Genomic DNA, 16835 nt, shown 5'->3' with positions numbered 1-16835 from the left:
AAATTATTTAAAATTTTTAAGAATGTTAATATTTATTCGATAGAGGAGATATTTTTTAAAATCGGATAGAAATCCTTCTCTCCGTGTTTTGTTTCTTTTCTTTTTTTTTTTTTTTCACGCAAGTACAATGATACTCCGGCACTCATCGTTGGAAAATTCAAAAGTTTCTACTCGTAAACAGAGCCATGGAGTGACGCATCGCAGAGAATGCACCAGGCATAACGGTATGCAGATAAGCGATAGGTAGAATAACAAATCTATAACGCGTCATAGAGATAAGCCGACCGATATATTTCGGTGCAAAGAGGACAAACAAATTTAAACGACCCTTCCTTCTTGATCAAAATTACTCATGGCAAATCTTTCGAGGAATCGGAGGAGTCAGGGATTATGAACGGGAGAAATTTAAGGAAAAGAGGACCTTTGTCACGAAAAACACATTTTTCACCACATTATTGATTTTCGACTCGAATAATTGGATTTAAAAATTAAAAACAAAAGAAGAAGAACAAATGATCATTCTAAATAATTTATGAAACGAAACTTTCTCCAGAAACCATGGTTGGATGAATCAGCAGCGATCAGTGAATGACCGGACAACCCATTCATACTTTGTAGTACCTGCATGATTGTTCCTAATTAGCCAACAGTTCGAGAACCTTGAGGCAGGACCAGAAACGCAGGTGTTGGCCATTGTTACCTTGCCAATTTCCCGCTGTTTAAGTCGTTGGCGAAAAAAGGAACCCTCCACTTTCGATGTAAGTGACTGTGGTGTCACGGAACCAGTGCCTCTCGTTCAACGTTCTCTTCATTCATTCGTCTCGCAGCTTTTCGAAAAAGAAAAAAAGGGAGGGAAAAAACGCCGAGGACGAGAAAGGAGAAAAAAAAAGAAACGGAAAGAGGAACGGAAGAAAATATTACTGTTCGATACATTTAATCGATTCGAAACAATGGTTAAATGGCGTGTACTTTTAAAGATTGTCGCGAGCAAACGAGGCGAGAGAAAAAGGTCAATTTGCAATTCACCATTTTTCTGAGTCATCGGAGAATCTGCTAGCGGCACTGTCATCGTAAGTTGGCCGCGAGTAAAGTCAATATTGATTCGCTTGTACAACTACCGATTAGGTAGTTTAGATTAAGATAAAATAAGGCTTGAGCCTCGTGAGATTCGAAGCGCGGGTTTCAACTCGCTCGACGGACGGTTTCAGTGTAAACAAATTTAGTTATGCGGTCCGGGGCTAATTACTTTATCGATGAGAGAGACTACAGAACAATCGCGTCACGTCAGATTTCCTGACAGGGGCTATATGGATATATGGAAAAGTACGCTTCCACGAAATTTCTTTATCGATCATTTATTTCCATTACTTTTCAAACATTTCATAATCGTGGCCTTCCAAAAGGAAAAGTATTAGGAAGCAAATTTCATAGAATTTCCCTGTTTCGATAAACGCTATCGGTATTCAAATATGATTCATTTCCAAAGATCACAATCAACTATATTCGAGTATTTTCACAAGTACGGACACGAAATCGGTGTCCATCCGATTTTCACGGAAAATTCTTCATTTTCGAAGACACAATCGAACGTGACGAAAAGAAAACGGGACCTTTCTCCCCTCAACCAGGATACGCACGTACTTTGCACATGTCTGGGGACCCACGAGGCCCCGAAAATGGATCCTAGCTAGTCTCGGTGGGGCCATGCTCGCATATGGTGGCATACGTATATAATATAACACACGGATATATATATATATATATATATATAAAACATCGAGCGGTAATAGCCAGGTGTTTCAAAGGTGAGGCTTATGGGGTGCCCCTCGCTCCTCGAGGCGGCACAACAAAAAAATAAACCAGCTTCCTTCCGATGGGGCTACCTTCCACGCTCGGATCGGGGCTGAGGCCATACCGTTATACACACGTACGATCCGTAATAATTATACAGATTTATTCGGCTGGACGAAATCACGACCGGTAGAAATCTGTACGGACGACGTGGTTAAAAGTTTCGAATTGAACGAGCGTTCCTCGTATCGTTCGGGTTCGATCGGTCACACCTTTCGTTACCTTTCTCTTACCGTGTAATTTACTACTTTGGGCCTATTAAGGATTTCGTTTCGACCATTGTTCGTAAATTGGCGGCCAATTGCTCGATTTTTATTTTATCTTTCATTCTGTTTATTTATTTATTTATTCGTTTAAATAATTATAATCGTTTGATTATTAATTTATTAGGTCAGGATAGATGGAAAATAGAAAAATCGAAAAAGTTAGGCTTTCGAATCGCTGCAGCTGAATGCCTGCAATGCCCGATTGTACTTACAAGTACTTCGACAAAAGCTTCGACCCCTCTCCTTCCGTTCGTCGAAAAATTTGCAAAAATCTCCCTACTGGAAACTGCTCACCGGCCCGATCGAAAATTCTCAAGGCGCTTATTTCCAACAAAAGCGAAAGAACAACACAGGATTCGAACAAACTGAAAAAAAAGAAAAAATCTACCCACCCCTTCGTAACCAACGTATCGAGAAACTCGTATCAAGAGATCCCGTCCCCGAGACCTGCTTTCACCGGTGCAACGTGCCTTGCCGCGTTAAAAAATGCGATTTTTCGAACAACCTGCGAATACATACCCGAAATACAGGAACGAAACGCATACAGGAGGGACACAATTCGTTTATCCCTCCTTCGTTTCGCACGTATACCACACCAAACAAAAGCGGGCGAGGCGAGTTAACGCGGCCTCGCTATTTGATATAATTTACCACCACTTTTCGTGGATGCTCTCCTTGGCAACGAGCGACTCAACGAAATATACCAGTAGAGCGGAACCAGTGGCGGCTACCGGAATAACCGGCTGCCACTGCGCATACAGGTCTTCCTCCCGTCTTCCTCTCTCTCTTTCTCTCGCTTTTTTCTTCCATCGGGCCGCGAAATCGGGAGAAAAAGGGGTTGATGTAAGGGTAAGACAGATACACGTAGGTAGGTATACACGGCTCGGTCTAACGTAGCGTTTAAAAGCGGCCACGTCGGGCCGCGTTCACGTCGAGGCGCAGGTAGATCATTTGGCGATGGTAACCGGTGCACGATTCATCGTTTTCGATACGAGTGTGCGTCGTGCGTATCACGAGTAAAAAGAGAGATCGTGTAACCGAAGCCTCGTGTTCCCGGACGGTGGATTACGAAGAATCATAGCTGTACCACCCTTCCTCCACGCATCGTATTTAAGAGGATATGGAATAGGATTGCGGTAAAATATGGGCCAATCTGTGTGCAGGTATGCCGTTCCCTTATACGCCGTCTCCTTAACTCACGGATGAAAATTTCTGCCTGTTCTGTGGGTGACTTGCGTACGTTGCTTGAAATTTAGAATTAGAATTAGATGTATGTATATGATAAATATTTTTTTCTTTCCCCCTCCCCATTGTTGCGACAATGGATGGAACGACGAAGGGGATAAATTATAGTCGTTATACGGTGGATTTATCACGGATGACAAGAGAAACTCGAACGTGTAATCAGCATGGGAAGTTTGGGATCGAGTCACTGTCTTGTTCGCGTTGATCGAGTTACTTGTTGCACGAGACGTGAATTGTTATTGGTTTGATGACTCGTGGTACGCGTGCTGAGTCAACGCGGCATATCCGCCGCGTCGGCCCCGCTCAAACTCGATGACCACTGCTCTTGTTTGTCGTCCCTTTGATCGTCGGCCGTGTTGTCCGCGCGTCGAGTGTCAGGACACTTTTACACCGCTTGTATCCCCGCTCGTGGGTGTCGATGAGATAAGCGGTGACTCCGGGGAACGATCGAGACACGAGGAAGCGGTGAAAATAGCATAATGAACGCTCTGCGCTTCCCTTCTCCGTTTTTTCTTTTTTTTTTTTGCATCACGCATTATTTTTTCGTATTAGGATATGGATATTTTTTTTTATTTTTATCTATTTTATTTACTTATTTATTTATTTTATTTCTTCGATCAAAATTATTCCGTTCCGTCTCGTCAAGAAGAACTCGTAAAAGCGAAATGTGTTGAATTTCTTTTTCCATTTTTGGAAAATGGTGAAATGATTCGGTTTCCAAGCTCCTTTCCATTGCACACTTACTTGAATTCGCTCGAACGTATGGCCACGCTCAGCATAGCAAACTTGAAAGTCAATGAGTTAGCCAAGCATAAATCGCAAACGCTATGGGAACCGGCTGTTCGAACGTGCAAATATCGCCAAGAAACCCTAATAAAAAAAATGCAATATTCTTCTATTCTTTTCTTAACACTTCGCTTTATCAAAACCAGATTATACCTGCATTACTTTCATCCCTTTCTCTCTCTCTCTCTCTCTCTTTCTCTATTATTACTCACTCCATTCTTTTCGAAAGGACTGTTTTCGACCTGGATTTTCTTTGGCCTCCTGTCGAGAGAGTCAAATGCCTTTCATATATTTTCCAACCACTAAAACGTAGTTTTCGTGAAACAAAATTTTCTCTTTTTAAATTCATCCGATAATATTTTCGTTGAACAACCTCTCATTACTCATTGATTTCTTATCTTCAAAATTCCTATTCTTATTCACAAGTTCCGAATTATGAATATCGCCTTTTCAAAAATAAATCTCTTTCGTTCCATTACTCATCCTTCAAATACCGACTACTCGCCTTCAATTTCTCCAATTTCCTGAAAATTCTTCAAATTCTCTTTCTCACGACATATACTTTCTGCGCAACTGACACTCCACGATTCTATCCTATCTCCTTGGCGATTATTCACCCCCAAAGAATACCGATACCGATTTCTTCACCCTCCAAACTTATTGTCCCTGGCCGTATTGTGTAAGGACACGGTTCGCGTTCAGCGAACAGCGAACAGTTTCGGTTCGTGGGTGTCGATGAGATAAGCAACTCGGGGAGAGGAGACGGCGGAGAAAATGGAGCAAAGGCGGGAAGAGGAGGAGGGGAAGGCCGACGATTCGAATCGTCCCGCGGCCACGAGTTCCCCGAGGACTCGCCACGTTTATCGACCGACGAATCGACCTCTCTGTCGCGCTTAACGATCGGATAAATTTATAACGCGAGGGGGCGAACACGGAGGCGATTTCGACTAATACGTCCTGTATAAACGTCGCTCGAGACGTTCGTCGATAATGAACGGCCGCCACGGTATTCCTCTCGAGGAACGAGGGCGCGATAAATGAGGAACAGAGGACTATTACGGATGTTTTTATTCTCCACAGTTGAAAGTTGTGTTTACAGGCTTGGCGTTTCGATCGAGTTTCGTGTTATTTTAAAGATTTATCCGCTTTCCCCTCGTATTTTTAATACGACGTACGGTGTATAATGTAGATTCTCGTAGATAATAATTCCAGTAGATTCCAGAGTCGAATAGATGAGATATTAAGTAAAATTGATCTCTTTTAATAATAACAGCTTAAAGTTTAGAGGGGAGGGGGGGAATGTACAAATATAATTTTGATTAAATGAAAGGGGAAAATGAAATATTACCTGTACGAATAATAATGTACACGTTAGTAGTAGATAATAACTGCAATTGCTTCAAATGCAGCACGCTATCATCTTACCAATGGAAAAAGAAAAAGAAAAAAACAATCACACGTGTGAATAACTGACTTCTCGCTCATCTCAAATTCCCTGGAATCATCACTACCGACCAGCTTGATGATTCAGCTGCCTGTCTTACCGCTGAACGTGCACGGTGAAGAAGAATCACTTCTACACACAGCCGTTCGAGGAAATTTTCGATGCGAGGCGAATCGAAAACCGATTCTTTAAATTCTGGTGGAAAAATAGTACGGCCAACGCGAGAAACATGTTGTCACCTTCATGTTGCGAAATAATCGGGGGAAAAAAAGGTGGCGGGATCGCAGCTCGAAAAATATAAAGCGTTGGAACGAACGAGCTGTTTACGAGGACAAGTACAAGGATCCTCGGTCAAAAATCGGGCCCCTCCTCGACCGGCCAATACCGGTCTCGGGCCACTCGTGTTATCGTTTCTCAATCGATTCGACCGCCGTGATAACCTGATTTAACGCCATGTGTCGGTGACACATCGGCGAACGAAATGGAAAATCGATCGAGCGGAATGCGTCTCTTTGTCCCGTAAATCTATCGACAAATCCCTGTGCGGTCCTTAACGTGAGTCCACTCTTATCTTAATCACTTTCGGCCGGTGAAGAATATATTTCCACGTTTACGATCGATCACCGTTATGCATTCGCAGAGAACAATGAAAGATCAAGTGAAAAGGGATCAGGTATAGGAAACAGAAATAGAATTTCGAAAATGAATGTAATAAGATATTCCCAAATATTACAGAAGAAATATTACAGAAAGAGATGAATATAATTTCGATAATCGTTCGTAGCAAATTTCTCCTTTTAAAATTCCTTTTAACAAATAAACGTATTTCCAGCCCATAAAAATGGAATTTTCTCGAAAATAATTAATTTAAAAATATATATATTTACGGAAGAATTATCCTTAGCATTTAAAAGGAAGGGACGATCTTTCAGAGGAAATTCAGAGGAAATCCTTCAAAATTTTTCTTCCACCAACATTTCTTCCAATTGTCCTCGAATCTATTTAATTAGTTGGACCGTGATCGCTTTGTTCCATATCCAAAAATCTGGACACCTGGAGGACGAATTTACGAAATTCTCTGTCACATCGGGACACGTATCGAAAGGGAAAGGAAACGGAAATCACGCGTGGATCGCGAACTGTATCTGCGATGTTCACGAGAGAGATCAAGCTATCGATTGGACGAGAGGTCGCGTGGCGAGATCATTAATGGTGCGCGAGCATCAATCCTCCCTCTCTCGGGCGCAAAAATGCCTTGGTGAATCGTGCTCTAGGGGGGCGGGGGGAGGAGGAGAAGGGGTGCTCGCACACAATCGCGCTGATCCCTCGCTGCACGCACGTGCGTGTGTGGGTTCCAGCACGCGTGGGCGATGCTGTGGCACGCGACACGACCGTTACACGTTCGAAACTGACGGTGGCGGGGCGGCGAGAAAGGACGAGGGGTGAAATTCTGAAAGGGGAACCGGGCGGATTGCTGCGTATATGCACCAACACGTGCATGCCTCTTACTCGTCGGTGAGCACGTGAAAAGGCGGCTGTCGTGTAAAGGGAGGGGAAGAAGAAGAAAAAAGAAAAAAAAAGAAAGAAAAAACGGCGCAGCAGCCAATGCGACACTCGAGAACGTGCACTCTTATACGTGTACACACACACACACACACACACACACAGAGTATATATATATATATTATATATATATATAAATACACATTTATAGAACAACTTATTGGAGGAAAAAAGAAGTAGGAGAGCGAGAGGGGAAGATTCAGGTAGGCCGAACGGAAATTCGAATAGAAAAATGTGAGAGCGGCACGTTGGAGGGGGGAAGAGAGGGTGCAAACGTATCCAGGAACGAGCGAGTAAGTTGGTTTAACCAGTAAGAGAAGGGAAACACGTTGGCGTTGAATCGGTGGTGCATGTGCACCGACGACAACGCGTAGAGGTGACGGGTCGTTGGGCCAGGTCTCGAGCAGTGAGGGGTGGTAATTCTGGAGGGGAGGGTGTGTGTGTGTCACGGTGGGGCCCCAGCATCTGCTCTCCGTACAACGACGCGACGCGGGAAGGAAGGAGGAAGAGAGCGAGACGCGGTGTCCCTGTTACTTTCCAAGTGGGACAGGGACGGTGGTACGAAAAAGGGGAAATGGGGAGGGAAAAAAGAAGGAAAAGGGTGGGAGCGAGAGGGGGGAGGCAGGAGAGGAGCGCAGCAGGATAATCGCGTCGCACTCACGTCGCATCCTGCACCTCCTGTTGTTGCACGGAGAGGGAGTGGGGGTACACGCAAGTCGGCGGAACAGATGCCCTACCTCTGATTGGCCGTTGGCCCGCGACCGGCCGTCCCCTATTGGCGGGTAGCGCGGGGCCCGCAGGCCTGCATTGGCCAGGCAGCACGTGCGGGCCACCTGCACCTGGTTGGTGGGGTGATGGGTTATAAAAGGCCCAGACGCACCCCCCTGCCAGTCAGAGACCGGCTTGCAGCCGAACTGTTTTTAGAATCTGGAGTTCTCACGTTCCTTCAAACATTGTACACTCGAGTTCACCCGCCAACCGTTTATCTCTTTCCTTTTTTCTTTTTTTCCTTTTTTTTTTTTCCTTCCCCTCTCCCTCCACCTTTACTATCCTCTTCCTTTTCTTTTATATTCCGCTCGTGACATCGAATCACGTTTAACCTCCGGTGCCGGTCGAACAGACAGTTCAGTTCACTCCCGACGAGCGAACGGTGAACATCAATTTCCCGCTCGAAGAAGAAACCATCGTTCCGTGTGTTTGCTACGAGAAAGTGGATAATTGCCGAGGAAGGAGAAAGAAGAAAGGAGGACAGTTTTTCACGCAGTTTTATTCGGGACTAAATGTGACAGTGCAGTGATCAAATCCCAGAGGATTATCCTGACAATTTCGTTTTATCTCCGATACAGATACGTGTATACATATAATACGTGTATATATATATATATACATATAGATTTGGTGTGAATCAGTGTCGAACAATCGGGAACAATTTGGGATTAAATATCGTAGTGTCCGCTTCGCGGATATTCGATATACCTGTGAATTGCCGACTCTAATTTCTAAAGAGTGTAAAGTACGGTGAAAAAAATTTCAAGATGTTGGTCGAAGAAGTGCCGAGAAGCTTCGTGAAGAAGAACAACAATTACAGCCACTGTCCGTTGAAAAAACGGCCAGTCCATATGCTGGACGAAGAAGTATCGGAAGTCAAAGGTGAGTCTCCAATGCTTCGATTTATTTATTCGTCTTTCTATTCCCCTCCTGAACTCTCCTCCCCTGAATTCTCTCCGATTCTCGACTCCCCAAAAAATTTCAAAATAATCCAAAAAAAAAAAAAAAGAAAAAAGAAAGAAAGAAAGAAAGAAAGAAAAAAGAAAATCATCTCGCCTAAGACGAAGTTTCCTTTTTTTTTCTTCTCCAGAAGAAATAGAAATCGATGTCGTCATGGACGATATACCCGAGCCAGAGAACCTGAGTACAAAGCCGGAAGATTTGAGTAAAACGGCGGAACGTAATCAGCAACAGGAGCAGGAGGCAACGGAGCAACGGGCGTCCAACGAGTCTCCTTCGTCGCTCCCGAAAATCTCATCCTCGCCCCCTTTGATGACCACCAGGCCGACTTCTCCAAACGCGTTACACAGCCACATCCACCCCGTGCATCATATTCATCATCATCACCATTACCCGACAAAAGTGATCACGCCTCCGGTCGGAATCGCGCCGATTCACCCCGTGGCCAAGAAGGCGCGAGTGGAAGTAATCCAACACGATAATTCGTCGTCGACGGGCGCTGTGACTGCCGCGCCCGCCCCCCTGCACTTCATGGCGAGCAAAGCGCCCCTCGAACCTCTCAATTTGAACACGCCGGTCGAATCGTTGCCGCATTACGCGGCTCCAGCGTGGGCGCGGACGGCTCCGCTTTACCCCCCTCACTATCTCCCCTACCCGGCAGCCTATCATCGTTATCACCATCCCGCGGGCGCGGACCTGTACCCGTCCTACCCGATACCCGCTTATCCACACTCGTCCCCGGAGCACCATCAGGCGGTCTCGCCGCCGCCGCACAGTGCCCTCACCTGTCCAACGATACAACGGCCGATCGCGAGAAGTTACGCGCATTGGGCGAGTCCGGACCACTGTGGCCTGTCCCCGACGAGCTCGTTAGGGTCGGGATCGTTGAGGTCGCCGCCGCCTGTCACGCCGGAGGATCTATCCTCTCCCGGAAGCGACAGCGGAAGATCATCGGCTGGGAGCACGTCGGCGGGCAGCGCGATCGTCCATCCGAAAATCGAGAAATCCGGGGTGTCGAGCAGTTCGACCGCGTCCATGTCTTCGAACTCCTCCTCCTCCTCGTCCTCTTCTTCGTCAACGTCCCCGAGATACCAGTGCCCGGATTGCGGTAAATCGTACTCCACCTACTCCGGGTTGTCCAAGCACCAACAGTTTCATTGCGCGGCCGCTGAAGGCCAGGCGAAAAAATCGTTCTCGTGCAAATACTGCGAGAAGGTGTACGTGAGCCTGGGCGCGTTGAAGATGCACATTAGAACGCACACGTTGCCCTGCAAGTGCCATCTCTGCGGGAAAGCGTTCTCCAGGCCTTGGCTTCTCCAAGGGCACATCAGAACGCACACGGGGGAGAAACCGTTCAGCTGTCAGCATTGCAACCGCGCGTTCGCCGACAGGAGTAACCTGAGGGCGCACCTTCAGACGCACAGCGACGTGAAGAAATATTCCTGCACCTCGTGCAGCAAAACGTTTAGCAGAATGTCGTTGTTGACTAAACATCAGGAGGGTGGATGTCCGGGCATAACCGTTCCGATGGGCTATGCCTCTTGAGGACATTGACTCGAAGGAAAGGGGGGCGGTGTGCGCTCACTCGTACCGAACGAGCGCATCCCTTTCGACGGATTCCTTCCGACAGGTTCCTTTATTATTAAAACACACAAAAAAAAGAAATAGTATGTACTTTTTTAAACGTTTCGATTGATCCAAGTGCCTTACGCGTTGATTACGGAGTACAAACAAATAAAGTAGAGTAGAGGAATTATATAGAATCGATCGGAGAAATTTCTTGCGCGATCAACAGGAGGGGGGAGGGGGGTGGGTTCGATTTCTCGGTGAAATTTGTATTTAGAGGGGGAATAATAAAAAAAAGAAAAAAGGAAAAAAAAAATTTGACCGAGACTTGATGAGAAGATGGAGGACACATCGAGTACCTGGCTTTCGATTAAAATTCACGCTCGTGAAACAAAGAGGTGAATTTTAAACGGAATCATCGATACAACACGACGTCGAGGAACTGAATTCGAACACATTTAGATACGCGCTCTCTCGAAGGGTTTTTTTTTTTTACAGGAGGAGGGAAAAAAATTGGATCGATTAGAACGATCGTTCGAATTTATTTCTCTCTTTTGATGAAAGATGATTGATCATTTCTTAATGTTTCTCTCTCTCTCTCTCTCTCTCTCTCTCTCTCTCTCTCTCTTTCGTTCTTTTTCTTTTCGTCGATTTTCCTTCGTCATCCCGTTTGTACATAGTTTCGGTGTGCGCGTGTGTGAAAATCGGTGAGAATGGGTGAGTTTCAACGATTGTACTTAGAGGACGATACACGAAGAGACGATTTATCGAGCGAAATATTGCCGATGAGAGAATCACAGGAAACGGATGAGAAAAGTCGATGTTAACCGCTTGACGCGGTCCCGTGAAGCTGACGTGCCATTTTTGAATTTTCTTTTTCCGCGCCTATTTCCTTTTTTACCTTCCTTGATGATTTCCGTTTTCGATCGATTCGAGCGGATATATGTACACGCGGAAAAAGTGATCTTTGACATCGCTCATTTGCTCCTTTTGAAAATGAAAAAAGAAATATATATATATATACGTACAGGAGAAAATGGAATAAATAAGAAATGCGTATATTGCGCAATCGTGCAGCAAAGTGCCATTTTTTTCCGAGATCGTGTGCCAGCATCGATTGTAAATATATATTGTTTGAAAGGCACGCACGAGAAAACGAAGTATTATTGAATTGTCAGAATGTGAAACGAAATAAAAGCGAGAAAATACATATGTGAACGATCCAGTATCTGAGTTTTCTCGTTTCTTTTTTTACTTGTCTTTTCGAGATAAGATTTGGATTTTGATGAAACGAGAACGAGGCAAAATGATGGTAGAGAGCGAGAAAGCTAATATTTTACGGTTCATTTTGTCTTGTCGTTTTTCCCTTTTTTTTGTACCTTTTTCTTTGCGTTTTTTTTTTTTTTTTTTTTTTTTTTTTTCTCCCCTCTCTTGTAAATCACTGTAAGTTACTCGAAGAAACTAGTCATTGTATAATATAATCTAATTTGTGCGAGGAATAAGGAATGAGAGGCTCGCTGCGAGGTGAATTACTTTGATTGGTCTGCTGGTATACATTCCTCGTAGAGAGATCGCTCCAAAAAGATTATATAAATTAAAATGATCGAGCCGTCGAACGATATATCCGTGGTATATTTTTTTCTTTATATTTGAAATATATTTCTGTAATAAAAAAAAAGAAAAAAAAAAAAGAAAAACGAGAGAAAATGAGAAGCATTGACTGGCTCAGGGCGAATATTATCGCTCTTTCTAGTTTTTTTTTTTTATAAAGAAAAAATAACTGCTATTTGAGATATCACTTATATATAAAGATATTTTATACGAAATAAATTACTTGAATTTTAAAATCTTACAGAAGTTTACGACGATTTTATCAGACCCGACATCCATATCCATCTTTCGTTCAAAATACATCGACGTTAAAATAAATTACCGTAATCAATTTCGATTCCTTTAACTTTTATTATGAATATAACTCAGTTATGCCGTTGCATCTTTCAGAGTACTTACTCTGTTTCTTTGTAATCGTTAATAAAATAAACGCAAACGTTCTTTAAATTATAAGAACGGACGCCTTTCATCCACGTTGTCCAAGCCAATACACGTATATCCTCTTACCCGGTTGGCTGGCTCATTTCTTTACAAACGGAGCCGTTGGAAACCAACCGTATACCCCGTCATTCAATCCCAATCATTTTTCCCAACTCACTTTTTTCTCAATCTATGTATTATATACGATTATTACGATTATTTCGATTAATTATTCGATAAAGGAAAACCATCGCGTTCTAATATTCTCCATATTTACTCGCATCGCTATATTTATTCACACTGATTAGACGTTAATTTAATTTCAGAATATCCAGAAATTTTTCGGTGCCATCGAAAAATTTGTCATCTTTAAAAAAATACATCATCATCATCATCATCATCATCACCATTATTATTATTATCCAACATCTATGCACGCCAAAGATTAATTGCTTCCAAGCCCAATCGTCAATTTGAACGACGACTTAACCCATCGTCCTCTCCCTCCAACAAGTATTAATAACAAGTCCGACAAGCCTAGAATCAAGCAGTGGTGCAATTAATGAAACTTCATCCCGCGCAGCGATAAGGAATCAATCGAAATATATATTGTTGGGCGGCGATTCGAGGCGAGGAAGGGAGCGCGAGATGCAATCTCGGCGGACACCTCGAATATCGGAACGGGCTCGTTATCGCGGAACAACGGCATAACTTTCGACGGCGTGCATAATAATGCGCTTTGTCTTTCGACAAACAACGCGACTACGCGGATCCTGTTTATCTCTCCATCCGAGTGCGATCGTCGAAGGAGGCTCAGGATACCACGATAAAAGCGATTGTTGCCAGCGGCCAGCCTGGGGCCTTTCGAGACGAATCGAATCGAATCGATTCGATTCGTGGCGGGATGGCAACCGGCCTAGGATTAAATATCCACCACTCGCACTTGCCACGACGGATTCGTCGACGATGTATAAATCTGTTTCAGTTCTAGCGTTTTCTATCCACCTATGGAAATACCAGTGCGTTTAATAATTCTTTAATAACGATATTCCCCCTCTCCTTTTTTTTAAAAATGCGACTTTTCACGGAGAATCGTGCAATTCGTGAAAAGAGAGAAAATGTGAAATTCGCGAAGGAGTGCTCCAAAATCAACGTGCAGAGTTTCGATAATAAAAGGAGAAAAGAAAGAGGGAGGAGGAATAGCAAGCGAAGGCACGATTCGCATTAACGCGTTTAAATAGAATCCAATGGGATGGGATAAAAGAATCACGATACAAATCTGATTTACCACTTTGTTATAGAGACGAGGAAACGGTTTTCACGATCGGCACGAGGTATCGGTCTCTTCGTCCGACTTATTCACACATAAGTTCATTCATAGCCGTTGGCGGGGCGTACAATGGTCTTTTAGCGAAGCAAACAACATATGGCGGGCAAACGCGTGTTCGAAACGCGTTCAATTCATTGGCAAGCGCAAACGGGCTACCTGCGCCGCGTATTAAATCCCACGCGCTTTTGCCACGTACCAGCAATTGAATCACCGCTCTATGCCTGCCCTCGATCCGAGCTTTTTGTCCAATCGTCTCGCCCATATGGATGCGCTAAATCGCACTACGATCCCTCCCTCCCTGGTCACACTGTGTCGCGTTATTAAAACCTCTCAAGGCTACTTACCCATTAAATGTCCGTTTAAACGTTGGTACGTGGTGCTACGAAGGTAGGTACAATACAATTTGCAATATTCGAGAAAGGATATTATTCGAGGGATATTTTTTATCGTGGGTACGTTTTTTCTTTTTTTTTGCTACAAACGCAAATATTTACATTAATAGTTTGTGTCGATGTCCCTTTGAATATTCCATTATATTTAAAATTTTCCAGTTGGAGTAGTATTTTGTTTTATTATTGTTGGAGCAGTGTATTGTTTTCGGACGAGGTTAACGACGAGGCGCCAAAATCGGCGGTGAAAGTCAAAGGTGGGCGGAAAGCAGCCTGTCACGGAAATTTGGCTACATAGTATGCGGGTTCGAAACCTTGACAATTTTGCGGATCCTTTGATCGTGGATTTATGAGGATTTACGAAAGCGGGTAGCTTGTCAAAATTGAAGAAATTTTGCACGACGTCTAATAAAATGACGTTCGCTTCTTTCTTTTATTTTTTTTTTTATATTCAATAATCACGTAGTCATTTTCGATCATCCATATTTTTACGATCTATATTATATCTATACATCCGCAAACTTTTACGAACACGGTGTTTCTCTCGTACAAAAATAAAAATTTTAACCAAAACACAATCATGACGGTTCTCCTCAGAACTAAAAGTCTAAAAAAATTAAACCGCCACTGAGAAGTAAATTTCTTTTTCTTTTCTTAAACGCAAGATTTCCTCAAATTCCTCGAAAAAGAAAAGAAAGAGAAGAAAAAAGAAAGGAATAAAATTATATAAGGAAAGTTTAAAGGCAGCAGGTAAAATCTGGGCCGATTCACCCGCAGAAATCTGGCCGTGGCTAATGTCCGCCGGATGACGGGGCCCCGAATCGACAGGAAATTTCTCGTTCGGGCGGACAGGTGGTCGTTACTTTCAAGTACGGCCCTTCGTATGCTCCTCGTACTTATGCGAGTGTATACGTGTCCGTGCAAGAAAGTGTGGAAGCAAAAGCTACCTTGGCCCCTGGGCTTTTATGGCGACTGGTCCGATCGAACAGGTGCCCCGCCGCTTCGTGTGTATACTCGGGTAAGAGGTTCCATTATTCCGCGCCGATGTGTACAGCTCGGGGAATATGGCGTGCAAAGAGTCTCGGAGAAAAGCGAAGTCGGAACGCGCAAAGCTGGCCGAAGCGACAAAGGGTCGTAACGTCGCGCGTATTCGACCGCGAGGAAAGGCGAAACAGAGTTTTTCGTCGCGAAAAGGAAACGGGGTCGTTCCTTCAAGAAGAATAATCTCCCTGTTCGGATCTCGGACGAGGTAGAGGTTCACAATTACCTGCTTCCTCTCCCTTTATTTTTGGACGTTCTCTACTTTCACTACGGAACGGTATCGATTACCGTTTGCAACATGCAACCGTGTCCATTGCACGGTTTTGATCGTGACAGAGATTCAAACTTGCAACGTTGTGAAATGTATATACAAGAGAGGGAAGAATCGAGTTACAGCAGCTGAGAGAAGAAAAAAAGGAAGTTTCAGAAGAAAATTATCGCGATCCTAATTTTCCTCCCAGCCTAACTCTGATTACCACGTATCCGTGTCGCCTTCTTATCAGCTCGAGCTGAATGACGATGGTGGCACAAAGGCCGGGCAAAAAAGCCATAGGGCACATCTCGACCCGTAGCGCACAAAACTGGTCCCCCTGGCACACCTGACCATCGAGGATCCCGGGCCTCTTTCATCGCTTCCCGGAAGACTCTCGTCTTCTTGCAACCCTTTTACTCCGTGCTGCTACGTGTCCCATTGTGCCAACGTCCACGAGATGCTCGATCTTTCATCCAGTACCAGGTGCACGGATCAAGCCGATATCTACCCACCCCTCTCTCAACTTTCCCGATCCTCCATCGGCTGATAACCGAGATGATCGCCCGATCCATCCTTCCAACGGCGACGATCCAGTTTGAAATCAACACGCCTATCGATGATTAATTTACGATTAAAAAGCGACGAGTCATCGACGATGAAAGGAGGAAAAGGAAAAAAAGAGGGAGACACGCGATCGAGCATCGAAGCATCGTGATGGGGGATGAAAGAGAAGAAGAAGAAGAAGAAGAAGAAGAAGACACCACAGGCCGGGCTGGCTCGCTCGTTCGTTCCAATATATACCGGAGAATGGCTCATTAGCCCGTGGACGATCTTCGAGCGGGTTGGACAAAACAATCTCGGCCGCGAGCGGGCAACCTGTTACCCGGGCCCTTCGCCTCCTTAAGGTGGCGTGCACAACAGATGGCCCACGGTCGGATGGCCGTGCAGATTCCACCTGCCGCGGATTCGCTAGATTCTTTCCCCCGGTTGAACGCGGTTACGAAACGCTCGAACGAAAATATAGAGTTCGAAATTGGTCGGTATGGATGATGGTTTTCGTATTATCTCGATGACCTCTTAATGGGCGAGTTCGAGATATTTCGAGACGCTTTGCTTTTAACGGTTTTATGGAATTTTTTTTTTATTCCCTTGGACAAGCAGTGTTCCCTTGGACAGCGAAAATTTGTATAGGAAATTATATAAATAATTTTAGCAGAGAGGAAAAGAGTGGGGTAAATATTGGAGAGAAAATGAATATAAATTTCCACGTATACATCATCGTTAGAAGAGAGGCAAGTTTTGGGCAACTTTAATTAATTCGATCCTTGATCGATCTGTGAAA

General features: G+C 44.3%; 1 protein-coding gene across 2 annotated transcripts; it reads left to right on the top strand.

Annotated features, from left to right (window-relative positions):
* The first annotated feature begins 7843 nt into the window (after positions 1 to 7843).
* On the top strand, positions 7844 to 14912 carry LOC107996178 (protein escargot-like). Of its 2 annotated transcripts, none has more exons than XM_017054101.3 (2): positions 7844 to 8805; positions 9017 to 14912. In XM_017054101.3, the coding sequence occupies exons 1-2, from the start codon at positions 8691 to 8693 to the stop codon at positions 10426 to 10428; spliced, it is 1527 nt and encodes a 508-aa protein (XP_016909590.1). In that variant the 5' UTR covers positions 7844 to 8690; the 3' UTR covers positions 10429 to 14912. The 2 variants fall into 2 exon arrangements, with proteins under 2 accessions (XP_016909590.1, XP_016909589.1); XM_017054100.3 differs by having other exon boundaries at positions 7859 to 8805; positions 9014 to 14912.
* The last annotated feature ends 1923 nt before the right edge of the window (positions 14913 to 16835 follow it).

This window comes from Apis cerana, linkage group LG13 (assembly GCF_029169275.1).
Source record: "Apis cerana isolate GH-2021 linkage group LG13, AcerK_1.0, whole genome shotgun sequence".
NCBI lineage: Eukaryota > Metazoa > Arthropoda > Insecta > Hymenoptera > Apidae > Apis > Apis cerana.
This window is presented reverse-complemented; position numbering and strand designations above follow the sequence as displayed.